The 15,135-nt window shown below is 41.7% G+C and overlaps 1 protein-coding gene across 12 annotated transcripts in view; it reads left to right on the top strand.

The window, feature by feature from the left end:
* Positions 1 to 15,135, top strand: part of PTPRT (protein tyrosine phosphatase receptor type T) — a 582,389-nt gene that overhangs the window by 413,175 nt on the left and 154,079 nt on the right. For all 12 annotated transcript variants that reach the window (XM_033153370.1, XM_033153371.1, XM_033153372.1 and 9 more), the window contains exons 8-9: positions 7,924 to 8,220; positions 8,524 to 8,633. In XM_033153370.1, coding sequence (XP_033009261.1) covers positions 7,924 to 8,220; positions 8,524 to 8,633 — 407 coding nt within the window. The remainder of the gene's footprint in view (positions 1 to 7,923; positions 8,221 to 8,523; positions 8,634 to 15,135) is intronic.

The following is a 15,135-nucleotide window of genomic DNA, read 5'->3' as shown; positions in this document are numbered from 1 at the left end:
GCCATGAAGTGCTCTGTCACTGTCTTTGTTCTTCAGGAGGTTGCTCTTCTTGCAGAAATGTACACTTTTAATTGCCTGTTAGTTGGTTGCCGAAATATTTATTGTTCACATTTTGTAAGCCAGACATCTGTGATAAATAAAAGGATGGTGTAGAAAGCAATTTTTAATGTCAACCAGGAGAAGAAGAAAATAGAGAGATTGATCTTAGTTCTCATCTTTCTCTCTCTTTTTTTTATTTCTAGAAAAGTCATGCTAAGAATCCCTCTTTGATTAATTGCTTTACATGCTTATTCTGTTGTGCTTTGTGCAGTATTACAGGAACCATGGGGTTGGAAAAGCTATCAGTCTCTGCATGAGAAACCTGCACTCGTTTAACTGAAGCATGTGGATTTAAATATTGTTTAGTTACATTTGGGCAGATGCTCGGAATGACACTTGAAGAAATAGCAACCCTTGCTTCAAACAAAACAGGATTCTTAATTCCCTGAGCCTAGTCTGCACAAACCGGTTTGTAAACAACCCAGGCTCAAGGTCCTAGAAGACTCGCTCGCAACCTTGTCCTTGACAGCCTTGGACAGGCATAGGCAACCTTCGGCTCTCCAGATGTTTTGGCCTACAACTCCCATGATCCCTAGCTAACAGGACCAGTGGTCAGGGATGATGGGAATTGTAGTCCAAAACACCTGGAGAGCCGAAGGTTGCCTATGTCTGGCCTTGGACATCCAGGTGAAGGGATACCTGGCTACCGCTATCAGGACCAAATAGCTTTGAGTAGGTGGAGTGTACAGGCCATGCAATATACAAGCAATTGGGGGGTTCCACAATTAAAAACTCAACCTCTCTGGTTGTCAACCACCTGAATTTGGTGGTACCCGAGGAAAGCCTCATCTGCTGACCTAAGCTCCCAGACAGGTGGATGTGGGAACAGGTGTGTGTTTTTTCAGGTACCAAAGTCTCAGGCAGGTAGGATGGTCCAAATGCTTGTATTCTCTTTATCCTCCTTGTGATTTAAGCTGGGTGGCAGTACATTTCCACACTTGCCTCCTTGTGATTAGTCCAAATGCCTATTCCGGTAGGCAGGCCTTATTTAGTTGTCCTTTTTGAATACAGCTGTTGCATATTCTAGAGCAGAGATGGGGAACTTTCCAGATACTGTTGAATTGTAGCTCCCATCAACCCCAGCCAGCTGGGCACTATGGTTTGTTAAGGGTGTTAAGAGTTGCTAGGACACCCCTCACAGCCACAATTCCCAGCAGCTCTAACAAAGGATGGTTCACAGGATTCTCTGGGAGAAGCCATGGCTGGTGAAGTGGTATAAGAAGTGTGTTAAATGTGTGGTGTGGGTGTGACCAGAGATGTGTATTGCCTCAAGGCTGTTAATTTTTAAGTCAGTCTTAAAAGCCTCTCTCTCTCAAAACACTTCCTCTTAAAAGCTGCTATCTTAGCATTGGTTATTTCAGTATTGACATTTCTGTTGGTCGGGTAGTAATTTATATTGATATTTGTAAACCATTCCAGCTGGCTTAGGTTTTTAAGATTGCTAGCATCATTGTTGTTGTCCTGTTTATTTTATATGGGGCATATTCAACTGTCCAGTTCTGGTAGCAAAAGCAAGTGCATGGACGCAAACGAGCATACTGGGGCTTCTCCCCTCACACATTTCTTGCATCTCCACCAAATCTGCTCTGGAGAGTTAGGAGAACCCTTAAAAGAGAGTGAATGGAGAGGAAAGAGGAGTCCATTCTGGTGAGCAGGCAGAAATGCTTCCACTGATGGAACAATCTCCTTAGTGCTATGTTGAATTTTACCCTATCCAGGGCCGTCTTACCCATTGGAGCTAGGGGTGTGGGCCACCCAGGCGCTGGGCTCTCAGGGGTGCCAGGCCAAGAGTCCAGTGCACAAGAGTTGAGTCTGGGGAAGAGCCCGCCCATTGATTGGAGTGCCACAGTGGGCTCTTCTGCTGCAGACAGCTCTGCGCCGTGAGTTCAGGGGCGACTGAGCCAGCAAAACATTGAAGCGGCCGGCCAACTCTGCCCTCCTGCGCACCTGGGACAGGGCAACCTGGGGGGGGGGGCGCTGGCCAGATCTTTGCATACCAGCGCCACATATGCTTAAGACAGCCCTAACCCTGTCTGTACTGTTTTATAATGTTGTGATTTGTTCTGGCTTTGCCCAGAAGTGCAGCACACAAGATACTTTAAAAATAAAAATAAATTAAACACTTCTTTAAATAGCAGCACACCGGGCCTTTTTCCCATCCATGCAAGATAAAATCATTTTGCATATTTAGAATGTTGAGCCAAATTTGTATTTGTTAAAACAGGCTTCAAAATAAATGTGACTATATTGAAGCTTTTTAAAAAAATGGTCATCTATTTCATAGATAGAAACAGCACACCAGCTGCTCAAAAAATCTATTCCTTGTGCATGAGCAGAAGTAAAAACAATGTTTTGCTTGTTCTCTTCCGTAAGAATTTTTAGATTTTCTTCTTCATGTCACATGTGGTTTTTAGGACAGATGTCTACAGGTTTCCTTAGTTTTGTTTCTTTGTGTGGGGTTATTATTATTATATTTAAAAAAACATCTTTAGACCCAGCCAATATGGCCAACTATTGCCCAGTCTCAAATCTACCATTCTTGGGCAAGGTGATTGAGTGGGTGGTTGCTGAACAACTCCAGGCATGCCTGGAAGAAGCGGACCATTTGGATGCCTTCCAATTGGGATTCAGGCCTCATCATGGGACTGAAACTACCTTGGTTGCGCTGGTCGATGATCTCCAGCGGGCTAGGGACAAAGGTGAGAGCTGTTTCCTAGTTCTGCTGGATGTCTCAGCGGCCTTTGATTGACCATAACATCCTTCTGGACCGGCTAGAGGGGTTAGGAGCTGGGGGCACTGTTATACAGTGGTTCCACTCCTTCCTCCTGGGCCATGTTCAGAAAGTGGTGGTGGGGGGAGAGTGTTCTCACTTGTGGGGTGCCTGGGTTCTCACTTGTGGGGTGCCTCAGGGTTCCATCCTCTCCCCCATGCTTTTTAATATCTATATGAAGCCGCTGAGAGAGATCACCAGGGGGTTTGGGCTGGGTGTTCATCAGTATGCGGATGATACCCAGCTCTACCTCTCTTTCAAATCAGAACCAGTGAAGGCGGTGAAGGTCCTGTGTGAGTGCCTGGTGGTGGTTGGAGGATGGATGGCGGTTAAAAGATTGAGGTTGAATCCTGACAAGACAGAAGTACTGTTTTGGGGGGACAGGAGGCAGGCAGGTGTGGAGGACTCCCTGGTCCTGAATGGGGTAACTGTGCCGCTGAAGGACCAGGTGCACAGCCTGGGAGTCATTTTGGACTCACAGCTGTCCATGGAGGTGCAGGTTAATTCTGTATCCAGGGCGGCTGTCTACCATCTCCATCTGGTACGCAGGCTGAGACCCTACCTGCCTGCAGACTGTCTCGCCAGAGTGGTGCATGCTCTGGTTATCTCCTGCTTGGACTACTGCAATGAGCTCTATGTGGGGCTACCTTTGAAGGTGACCTGGAAACTGCAATTAATCCAGAATGTGGCAGCTAGACTGGTGACTGGGAGTGGCTGCCGGGACCACATAACACTGGTCCTGAGAGATCTACATTGGCTCCCAGTACGTTTCCGAGCACAATTCAAAGTGCTGTGTTGGTGCTGACCTTTAAAGCCCTAAACGGCCTCGGTCCTGTATACCTGAAGGAGCATCTCCACCCCCATCGTTCAGCCCAGACACTGAGATCCAACGCCGAGGGCCTTCTGGCAGTTCCCTCACTGTGAGAAGCAAAGCTATAGGGAACCAGGCAGAGGGCCTTCTCAGTAGTGGCACCCGCCCTGTGGAACGCCCTCCCATCAGAGGTCAAAGAGATAAGCAATTACTTGACATTCAGAAAATACCTGAAGGCAGCCCTGTTTAGGGAAGTTTTAATCTGTGGCATTTTAATGTATTTAATATTTGTTGGAAGCCACCCAGAGTGGCTGGGGGGACCCAGCCAGATGGGCAGGGTACAAATAATAATAATAATAATAATAATAATAATAATAATAATATCTTATATATTTTGCTTCTACAAATTAATACAAGGAGAATATGGAATTAGCAGGCGATATAATTTCATAGCACCTTGAAATATATTTTTATTTAACAAAATGTATATACCACCTGATTGCAGTAACACCTCAAAGAGGTTTACAGAAAGAAATTCTTTAAAATTATCAGTAAAAGCAGTTAAAAGTGGACATTTAAAAACATTCAACACTCATTAAACTTATATAATAAGCTAAAGACAGATTTAAGCACATGTAACTTCTATATGTCCGGATAGATATGCTTAAACAAAAATGTTTTAAGTAGGTGCCAAAAGAGTACAGTAATGGCACCAGCCTAACAATCCTGACAAGACAGAAGTACTGTTTTGGGGGTCAGCAGAAGAGTTATGAGAAATAGAGGAATTATGAGTGGAAATTATATATAACCCATCACTATGTTATGCATGTCCATTTGTGCACTCATTGTGAACAGTTTGTGAATACAGTATTTGAGTTTTACTGTACACAGTATTGAAATGCACACAGTAATATTGTATATTATTGCATTCATAATAATGTTCCACCACTGACATCTGCAAGGGATGAAGGTAACAAGACCCTTCCTGTGATGATTTAAGCTGGTCACAAGCCAGCTCTCTCAGGAAGAACTGGGTGGCAAGAGTTGCCCTGACTTCCTAGCCTGGATGTTGCCACTGGATATGATTTGGGGATGAAGAGTGCTTCTGGGAAGGGACTGCTCCTCTGAAGTGAAACACAGCCACAAACTACCATGAACACTGGCATGTGCTGGAATTTGCTTTCTCCTCTTCTCTCCCCTTCCTTTTTCCTCATGTGCCAACGATCTTTAGATTGTGAGCCTGCGGGGCAGGTGCATCTTATTTTTTGTAAGCTGCTCTGAGAGCCTTTCAAGGACAACACGCAACACTTTAATGTTCAAAAAGTTAAGATATTCACAAATGGGCTGTTGGGGTCATACGGCGAAAGCTTGCATGCTTTCTTTCTAATGGAAGACAGAAACAACAAGTAATGCAATTCAAAGCATGTTAAAAATAAGCCACTTATAATTAGAATTAGAAGAGGAGAGCGCAAAATATGGTCTGAAGTTCAACATCAAAAATACTAAGATCATGGCCACTGGTCCCATCACCTCCTGGCAAATAGAAGGGGCAAATAGAAATGGAGGCAGTGATAGATTTAACTTTCTTGGGTTCCATGATCACTGTAGATGGTCAAAACTAAATAAAAAATAAAAAATCCTTCCAGTAGCACCTTAGAGACCTAAGTGGTGCTACTGGAAGGATTTTATTATTATTATTTTTTATTATTTTTTTTTACTATGGCAGACCAACACGGCTACCTACCTGTAACTGTTGATGGTGACAGCAGTCACGAAATTAAAAGACACCTGCTTCTTGGGAGAAAAGTGTTGACAAACCTAGACAGCATCTTAAAAACCAGAGACATCACCGTGCCAACAAAGGTCCATATAGTTAAAGCTATGGTTTTCCCAGTAGTGATGTATGGAAGTGACAGCTGGACCATAAAGAAGGCTGATCACCAAAGAATTGATGCTTTTGAATTATGTTGCTGGAGGAGACTCTTGAGAGTCCCATGGACTGCAAGAAGATCAAACCTCTCCATTCTGAAGGAAATCAGCCCTGAGTGCACACTAGGACAGATCCTGAAGCTGAGGCTCCAATACTTTGGCTACCTCATGAGAAAAGAAGACTCCCTGGAAAAGACCCCGATGTTGGGAAAGATGGAGGGCACAAGGAGAAGGGGACGACAGAGGACAACATGATTGGACAGTGTTCTCGAAGCAACTAACATGAGTTTGACCAAACTGCGGGACGCACTGAAAGACAGGAGTGCCTGGCGTGCTCTGGTCCATGGGGTCATGAAGAGTTGGACACGACTAAATGACTAAACAACAACAACAACAACAACAATTAGAATGTGTATTTCTGTTAGTCATTCTCACATACACATTCACCCTTTGTCTCAATCTGAAACTTGATTTTATAATCTCAGTCATCCTGGAGATTAAGTATCACTTAACTGGATGTATTCCCTCTTCTTAAACATTCATGTGAGTGTTGTTATCATAGACTCTAACCACATGATAAGTACCATCCAGTTTTTAAGGAAGAGAAGCACATGTGCAGATTTGATGAGGCCCTAAACTACTGAAGGTAATGGGGCCCTTTATATGTCCAGCTGTCCTTTGTCAACAACAAATGGTTGCTGTTTTTGGTGTTGAATATATGTTATATGGTAATTTTTGGACCTAATAGGTATCTAAAGCCATTTGCACATAACAAAATATGTATTTTATCAAAGTAATTGTTGAACTGGCATACAATTAAGAAGAAGTATACAGTGGTACCTCAGGTTATAAACACCTCCGGTTACAGACTCTGCTAATCCAGAAGTAGTACCTCAGGTTAAGAACTTTGCCTCAGGATGAGAACAGAAATTGTGCGACGGTGGCGCGGTGGGAGGCCCCATTAGCTAAAGTGGTATCTCAGGTTAACAACAGTTTCAGGTTAAGAATGGACCTCCGGAACAAATTAAGTTTGTAACCAGAGGTAGAACTGCATTAATAGTGAAATACAATTAAGAAGTACATTTTGGGAGGGGCCCCAAGAGAGTGGAGTCCTAAGCTATAGCTTGTTTAGCTTATACGTAAATTCAGCATTGGTTGGGCTGAATGTGTGTTGGCTCTTCTTCAGATCTCACATCCAGTGATGGCAGTCAGGCATGTTGAAGGAGCAAATCCAATGGAGATAATCCTTAAGGCACGCACATAAACAGCATTTATCTTCTGCACGGGGCTTCAGCTGCTTCAAACCGAGCTCCATTTGTTGATCTTATTTTAAAAATCCCATATATTGTTGGCTCTCTGTTCACCACATGAACTTGCATTGTGGCTTGGATGCATAATGAGGCAGCAAATCTGAGTAAATTATGACCAGGTTACATTTTGCAGAGGTCACAGAAAGCCAAAGAGAATGCAATTTTGTCTCCTTGTAATTACTTTTCTCTTCTAAATTACCTCCATACAAGAACGATGGCTGAAAAGCACCAGGACATCTATTTAAATGAGTTCAGTAGCCCTGTTAGTGTACACCAAACATTCTTAATGCACGTTAGTGCTGGAAGGAAACTATTTACCTAATCCAAACAACAAGATGTTATAAGGACTGAAGAAGATTCACTGTGCTAATATGTCTGCAGATGATTATGTCTGCATAGGCTTCACGGAATGAGTCAAGCAACACCCTACAGGTTCACTGTCATTTGTTCAAAGCATTTTGCACACACGGTCGTAGAAACCACAGGAATTTGGTGAAGTTAAAAATACATTTCTGGTATTAAAAGTTTTCTGCATCCTCATACTAGTGATATTAGTCAACTGTTACTGGTCATGGTGCAGGTAGGAAATTTTGCTTTATGCTAGTGTTGTTTTATTATGCATTGTGTGCTTTTCATTATTTTGTACATTAAACTGTTTTATAATACGAATTCATGATTCCCCTGAGAGTACCCAAGGCATTTTGATCCCTGACGAAGAAATTCAAATGGCAACTTCTGTGGTACAAAAATATAATAAGTGACATTATTGACCATTCTTTGACCCAGGCAATCCCATCCTATGAGTCCTCCAGCTTTTCTTCCCTATGATTAATTGTCTCTCTGACCAAAATAACTGAGTTTTTCATCAAGTATTTAAATAGAACAACTATTATTTATTTAAGTAAACTTAATATATTTCTACCAGCAAACTTAGCATACAAGAAGAGAGAAAAGTGTACCTGTTGGATGCCTACTTACCTAAAGACCACATGCTTGCTCCACAGATCCTGTACACGGTCCACAGAATGTGGAGGTTGTTGACATCCGATCTCGGCAGCTGACCTTGCAGTGGGAGCCCTTCGGATATGCTGTGACTCGTTGCCACAGCTATAACCTGACAGTCCATTACCAGTATGTGTTCAACCAGCAGAAATATGAGGCAGAGGAACTAATTCAGACATCATCACACTATACTTTGCGGGGACTGCGGCCATTCATGACTATCCGACTGAGGTTGGCTCTTTCAAACCCAGAGGGCAAGATGGAGAGTGAAGAGCTGGTAGTTCAAACTGAGGAGGATGGTAAGGAAAAAAGAAAGCGCTAATGACTTAAAATGTTAAAATGGTTAAAACACAAGTTGTGACTATCAGTGTGTACACATGCACACACACAGACAGCCACAAAACGCAAGGGAGGCAATAATAAGAATAATAAAATATTATAATAATAAATATTTCTATCACAATCTTGCAACTAGCCTGAATGCCCTATTTAAGTAGATGACCTGAGCAATTCTGAATACTTCTTTCTTGTGGGTGGAAATTTTAGAAGAAGAAGGTATAAGTATTGTAAACAATAACTGCTTTTTCTCATGTCCTTCCTAGTTCCTGGACCTGTTCCCCTTGAATCAATTCAGGGTGGTCCTTTTGAAGAGAAGATCTACGTTCAGTGGAAGCCACCAAATGAGACTAATGGGATAATTACACTCTATGAGGTAAGAGGAGTTGATTGTTAGATGATGCAAGATGTTCTTCCTCCACCTGTGGTGAATGTGAGGTAGATGCCTTTTAGGTGTTGGCTGTGTGTCCCAAGGCCTGCACCTGGTATTGGGAAGAACTGTTTCTTTCATCTATGAAAAATACTGCAGACTAAAACTCTGAAATAGAAGAGCTCTAGGGGCTGCCTTATTTTCAGGTATAATTAGCACTATGTGAGTAGTTTTACTGTATCACATGTGCAAATGCATTTATAATTAAATTTGTGCAGCTGATATTGTTTCATGCCCACCCGTTGGTGGTCATCTTGTGATGTGGGTTCATATACCTGTATAATGGCATCCACCTTGCACCTTCTCTGTGCAGTATCTGGCTTTTGCTATATGAAAATGTATTTGCTAATAACTGCTGGGAATTTTAGGGCCTGCAGACCACCTCTAGTCATTTTACTTCTCACTGTAATTCCTTTTATTCTCTAGGGAAAAACAAATATCCTCTTTTTGTATGAGATGAGTTGTTGTTGGTAGAAATCCTTTCTGGGTTGGAAGCAACCCACAGTCCTTACAATATGTACTCTTGGCCTGCATACAGATTTCCCTGAGGTTTTCTGTTAAGTGAAATAATAGTCTTTTGGGATCCACATCATAATGGATAATGGACATAGCAGAGAACTGGGGTTGGGAGGGATGGGGTTGCCTGTGGGCAGGATATCATTATTACTTTAATTTTAATCCACTATGAGAGTCCTGTGTGCTCAAGAGTGGGGTAATCATTACCAATATAAAATAGAGAAAGTGAAAAATCAGCAGTGTTGACAAGGTAGCCAAATGAAGTTCATGAACTCCTGTACAAAACTTAGGTCCTGAACTCTGTATTATGGCAGCAAGGGATTAAATGCAAATACTAAAATTCCATCTAGTTTCCTGCCTATAATTTTGCTGAAAGGCCCATTTGATGCACTAGGGGGGAAAAATTATGGTAGAATACGATCTTGCCTGTTGCGTCTCATTTCAACCACTTCTATGACTATAGCAATTCTACCGGTTGTCTGTGCTGTAAAAACAGATGGCAGAGGGCTGGCTGTTTGCAGCAAGGTTAATGTGCTGAGCCTTTCACATCTGGAAACATGATTTTCAAAAGTGGTTTGGGTCAAAGTAAGAAATTGAGTTGAATAGTTTCAGCTGAGTCTCTGGTGGATGTTTGCACATGTCACTAAAAGGCTTCCACAATTTGTTCTTCCTCGCACTGACTGTACAAAGGAAATCCTCAGCTACATGAGGCATTGGTGTTGAACATTACAGCTGAGGCACATGGCAGATTGGTACATGGGAAATGGCTTGCAAATGAATTAAGACAATACTGTTTTGTTTCACTGTTTGGCATGACAGGTGTGTTGCAGATCCCAGCACGTGAAAGCAGATAATAAGCTGCACATTGAATCTTACCTCAGTGGAAACTATTTTCTGAGAATTTGTATGATCTTGTGAGTTACTATGAAATTAAATGAGCAGCAGTTACAATGAAAAATATAACACCTTGTAATTTTTAAGAGACAGCTTGCCGTTTACACTGCCTGCAGGTACAGAACACTGGAAGGATTTTCCCACTCCTGAAGTTACTTATCTGGCTGAACAGATATAGAGTGGGGGTGATGCATCATAAAAATCATTTTGGTTGATTCCACATAAGGCGTTTAATTGATAGTGGTCGTCATTTATTCATTCAGCTTGTTATAGAGCATCCAGATGAGATGGCTGAGAATATGCACTGACCACAAAATTGGTTCAGGCTCTACTTCAGATCTGTTGGTCTACAGTGATTTGGAGATTTTTCCTGTGTGTGCGCGCACACACACACACACACATAATTTAAAAAATAAATCATGCAATTATGGCCAAATTAATAATAAATGAATGAACAAGAAACTTCCCACACTGCAAATAAATAAGTTAGAAAGAATCCACCACCAGGAAACTAGAAATTGATAATTAAAGCCATGTTGTGGCTGAAAGGGGAGGAAATATGTGGTTTAACAACTGTGAATGTGTGGAGAGGAAATTCACCTCTTACTGGATTTCAGGTGGGGGAGCAAGGGACCTAGGTCATCATGAAACTCATACCCCCTCCATTTCCCCCTTTGCTTTCCCTTCAGTCCCAGGCATGACTTTACTGTTTTTACCTATTTAAGGAGGCATTTCCTGTTTCCTGGTGGTCTCTTTAATTACTTCATTTTATTTTATTTTTAGGGTAATTGCATAGCTGCATAATTATGATTATAACTTGTTTTTTTTTTAAAAAAACGAGCAATTAAATAGTACACTGTAGGGTCATGGCGGTGACGCTACAGTGTTCAGAGTTGTTTCCTTAATGAATGAGCATTTCTTTTCCCCTGGCACTTACACTTACCTAGAAGTAAATCCTACTGAAAACTACCTTCTAAATATTTATGCTTAGGATAAAGCTGTATTGGGCAGATTTTCATGTGGTGTAGAAGTGAAGTGGTCACTCCCGTGAGGTTCGCTCTTCATTTGACAACCAGGAAAGGCAAAATACATTAGAATGGAAGATTTGGAAGAGGGGAAGCTACTGCTGATATTTATCAAGAATCCTGTCATTTGGGGCAGGCAAGGGAACCCAGACTGAAATACCCCCAATATTTTAGCTTCTAGATGCTAGTGGAACCATACAGTCCATCGCCCACAAAAGCTGGTGGCTGGTTCTTTCCAGGACTGGCCCTTTCATTAGGCAGAATGATGCAGGCATCTATCATGATGGGTGCTGGTGGTTGGGTGTGTGTGTAGCCTGGGACAAAGATATCTAAGGAAGTGTCTCACCCACTTCTCATATATAGAACTGCTGGAAATAGCATATGCCCCAGAGCTGCACTCTGCTTTATTGTTTTTGGAGTTTGTATGGATGATTTTATTTTTATTTTTAAAAGAGTTTGTTGAGTGGATTTTATAATTTCTAGAACTTTTGTTTGTGTGTTCTGTTCTGTTTTTATTTTGTATATCACTTGGATGGTCTTACATTGTCAAGCAGTCTATAAATTTATATAATAATAATCTAACCTGCTGACTTCACATGCAGTGGAAGATGCTGTCTCATAACTGGTATTGACATAAGATTCAGCTCTCAGTCTAGTTTGACTTCCGTAAATTGAGTGAGGACTACCTTCTCCTTTGCCTCAGGCAGTAAAATGCCTTGTGATAGCCTTGAGTCTTTCTGGCAAAAGTTGGAATGCCACACTTACCTAGACAGGCTGCCACCATAGCATTTGTCCCAATGCTTCAAATACGAGCTGTCTTGGCTAGCAGTTTTAGTTTGCAAGTTATTATCTCCTTGCCATAATGTTGATTCATTCAGTCAATCAATAACAACGGCTGACCTCTCAGACTCTATACTTCCAGATGTATAGCTAAATAGAGCCATGAGTGCCCGAAGGGACCAAAAAGCCATCAACATAAACCCATCCTTCAAGGTCACTTGAACAACCTGCAGATCTAAAAGTGTAACTATCTTCGCACCCCTAGGAAGACTTATTAGGATATAGAACACTGTTATGGCTAGCACATGCAGACCAACTTTGAGAAGGAAGTTGCCAGCATCAGTCTCCAAGCCAAAGTAAAGTCATGATAACTTTAGTCAGATACGGGGAACCTTTGGCCCTCCAGATGTTACTGAACTACAACTCCCATCACCCCTGGACATTGATCATGGTTGCTGGGGTTGATTGGAGTTGTAGTTCAGCAACATTTGGAGGGCCAAAGGTTCCTTGCACCTGACTTTAGGTCATAAATAACTACCTCAAAGTGTAAAACAGTTTATACTTCCAATGTCCCCGATAAGCCTTTATGACTCCCTTGCTGAAGTGTGGTGTATTCTTCAACAAACACTATTTGCAGTGTTTAATAAATCAAAACTACAGCCTTGCTGATTAAGAAAGAGGTTTTAAAACATCGAGTTTCACCTTTTCCAGTGATTCATTGAATTCAGGCAGAAAGGGGTTATAACACACATCACACAGAATGCACCCCCTCAGAACGCAGACAGAATCTATTCCAAAGTGGCAGGTAGGTAACTATTCAAGGCAGGCAGGCAGATGATTGAGGATGTGATGACTAGAGGATGTTGAGCAGATGGAACCATGGGTTACAAGAAAAAAGAGAGATCACAGTTGCATTTTAAAATCAGTCAGGAAAGCAAACTGATAGGTGACAGAGCTAAAGAGAGACACTTGATGTAGCGATGTGGAATGATTTCAGGCATGCCTGCACAAATGTTTAAACTATGAATCCAATAGGCCGTGTAACTTTTGTAAATGAATAAATGTTTAAAATGGTGCAGAATGGATACTTTAAGTCTGATCCTTTAAGCATCTGCAATAGTGGTGGGGCTAATGTAAAGACACAAGCTCTGGACCCCAGCAGAGTGATGTATTAGGAAAGGTGTGTGTGTGTGTGTTGAGAAACATTATATGGATGCTCCTTTAAGTCCATTTCCTATCTAGATGTGAATGGCAGATCCATTGCAGTTCATTAAGGTTTCTCTATTTATTCCTCTGAAAGCTTCTCTCCTATGAGTCAAACGTTCAAAATGCCTAAGAGGCATCACTCTGAATGATGCAGACTGCATGATGAGGGCACTCCTGCAGCATTAATGTCATTTTCCTGAATTTGTAAATACAATTATGTGGAACTTATTGAAGATGATGATGATATTTACCCTAACCATAAATTTGTAAGCCTCGTAGCCACAGCCATCTGTATTTCTGTGCTGTGTGTGTGTGTGTGCATAGAAAATTCTTTCCAGTAGCACCTTAGAGACCAACTGAGTTTGTTCTTGGTATGAGCTTTCGTGTGCATGCACACTTCTTCAGATTACCTGATGGACTTCCATTTCATGCGGCTCAATGTGGTGCCTTCCATAGTTCCAGTTACAGGTGGGTAGCCGTGTTGGTCTGCCATAGTCGAAACAAAATAGAAAATTCTTTCCAGTAGCACCTTAGAGACCAACTAAGTTTGTTCTTGGTATGAGCTTTCGTGTGCATGCACACTTCTTCAGATTACCTGATGGACTTCCATTTCATGCGGCTCAATGTGGTGCCTTCCATAGTTCCAGTTACAGGTGGGTAGCCGTGTTGGTCTGCCATAGTCGAAACAAAATAGAAAATTCTTTCCAGTAGCACCTTAGAGACCAACTAAGTTTGTTCTTGGTATGAGCTTTCGTGTGCATGCACACTTCTTCAGATTACCTGATGGACTTCCATTTCATGCGGCTCAATGTGGTGCCTTCCATAGTTCCAGTTACAGGTGGGTAGCCGTGTTGGTCTGCCATAGTCGAAACAAAATAGAAAATTCTTTCCAGTAGCACCTTGGAGACCAAGTAAGTTTGTTCTTGGTATGAGCTTTCGTGTGCATGCACACTTCTTCAGATACCTGAATATGGCAGACCAACACGGCTACCCACCTGTAACTGGAAATATATATATATATATATATATATGTTGGAGGGAAGTTTTGAAGGGGACACAGATTTTCACAGATTTTCATGGTATCTTGAGCTGCATTCTTAGAACTAGTGTTCTTGTTGTTTTCTTTCAAAAATTTGAAATGTTTTTTTGTTTTGGTTTAGTTTTTTGTTTCGTCACCGTGACAATCTGGAGTAATGAATGCAAGCATTCTTATGTCCATCTTTCCCAGAATACCTGGTTAGCAGAAGAGGAGCAGGAATGAAGGCAAGCAGGTGGAAGTAGAATTAGGGTAGCAACGGCACAGTTGACAAAAAGAGGGTGGAGGTCCAGTACTGGCAGTGGGATCCATAAATCAGGATCTTCTTATGATAAGTTCTTAAGTTGCTACATCAGGGGTAGAGACATAGGTTGTGCACAGCTGATGTGTCAGCAGACGATCAGGCTGCCTGCATCCTCTTGTTAACCTTCACACATCCTTTGAATCCTGTAGTATCACTCAAATGTCATATGAGTGAAGCGAGCTATTGATATGTGACTTTCTCAGTTAATCTAATTGTGTCACACATTTCAAATTATGGTAATTTAAAGATACTACACATGGGGGGAATGAATTAATTATTAAGAATCAATTAAGCCTTGGCACTATTTAAACACTGGAGGGGGGGGATATGTGCCTAACCTATATCTGAACTTAAACTTCTTTCTGATTTTCCTTCTTTTTGCGTTCATAACAATTCTGCAATTGTAATTAGATGAATCTAGTGGAATGTCTAATGTTTTCAAGGAGAAAGAGTTGGGATTCATTTTAAAGCATTTCTGCTTCTATCTCAGTCAAAAGGAGTTTGTAGTTACTGGTATCTATTTTAGCTTGCATTTAAATGCAGGCTTCTAGAGTCCCTCTGGGATCCATACAAGCCAGAAAGGATCCCCATCTCCACTTTTGTCCTTCAGGCTATTATGGAATGTGTACTAGATTTCTTGCAGTTCCTTATTTATAAAAGATCCCCTCCCCCCACACACACACCAGT

Source organism: Lacerta agilis, chromosome 6 (genome assembly GCF_009819535.1).
Source record: "Lacerta agilis isolate rLacAgi1 chromosome 6, rLacAgi1.pri, whole genome shotgun sequence".
Taxonomy (NCBI): domain Eukaryota; kingdom Metazoa; phylum Chordata; class Lepidosauria; order Squamata; family Lacertidae; genus Lacerta; species Lacerta agilis.
This window is presented reverse-complemented; position numbering and strand designations above follow the sequence as displayed.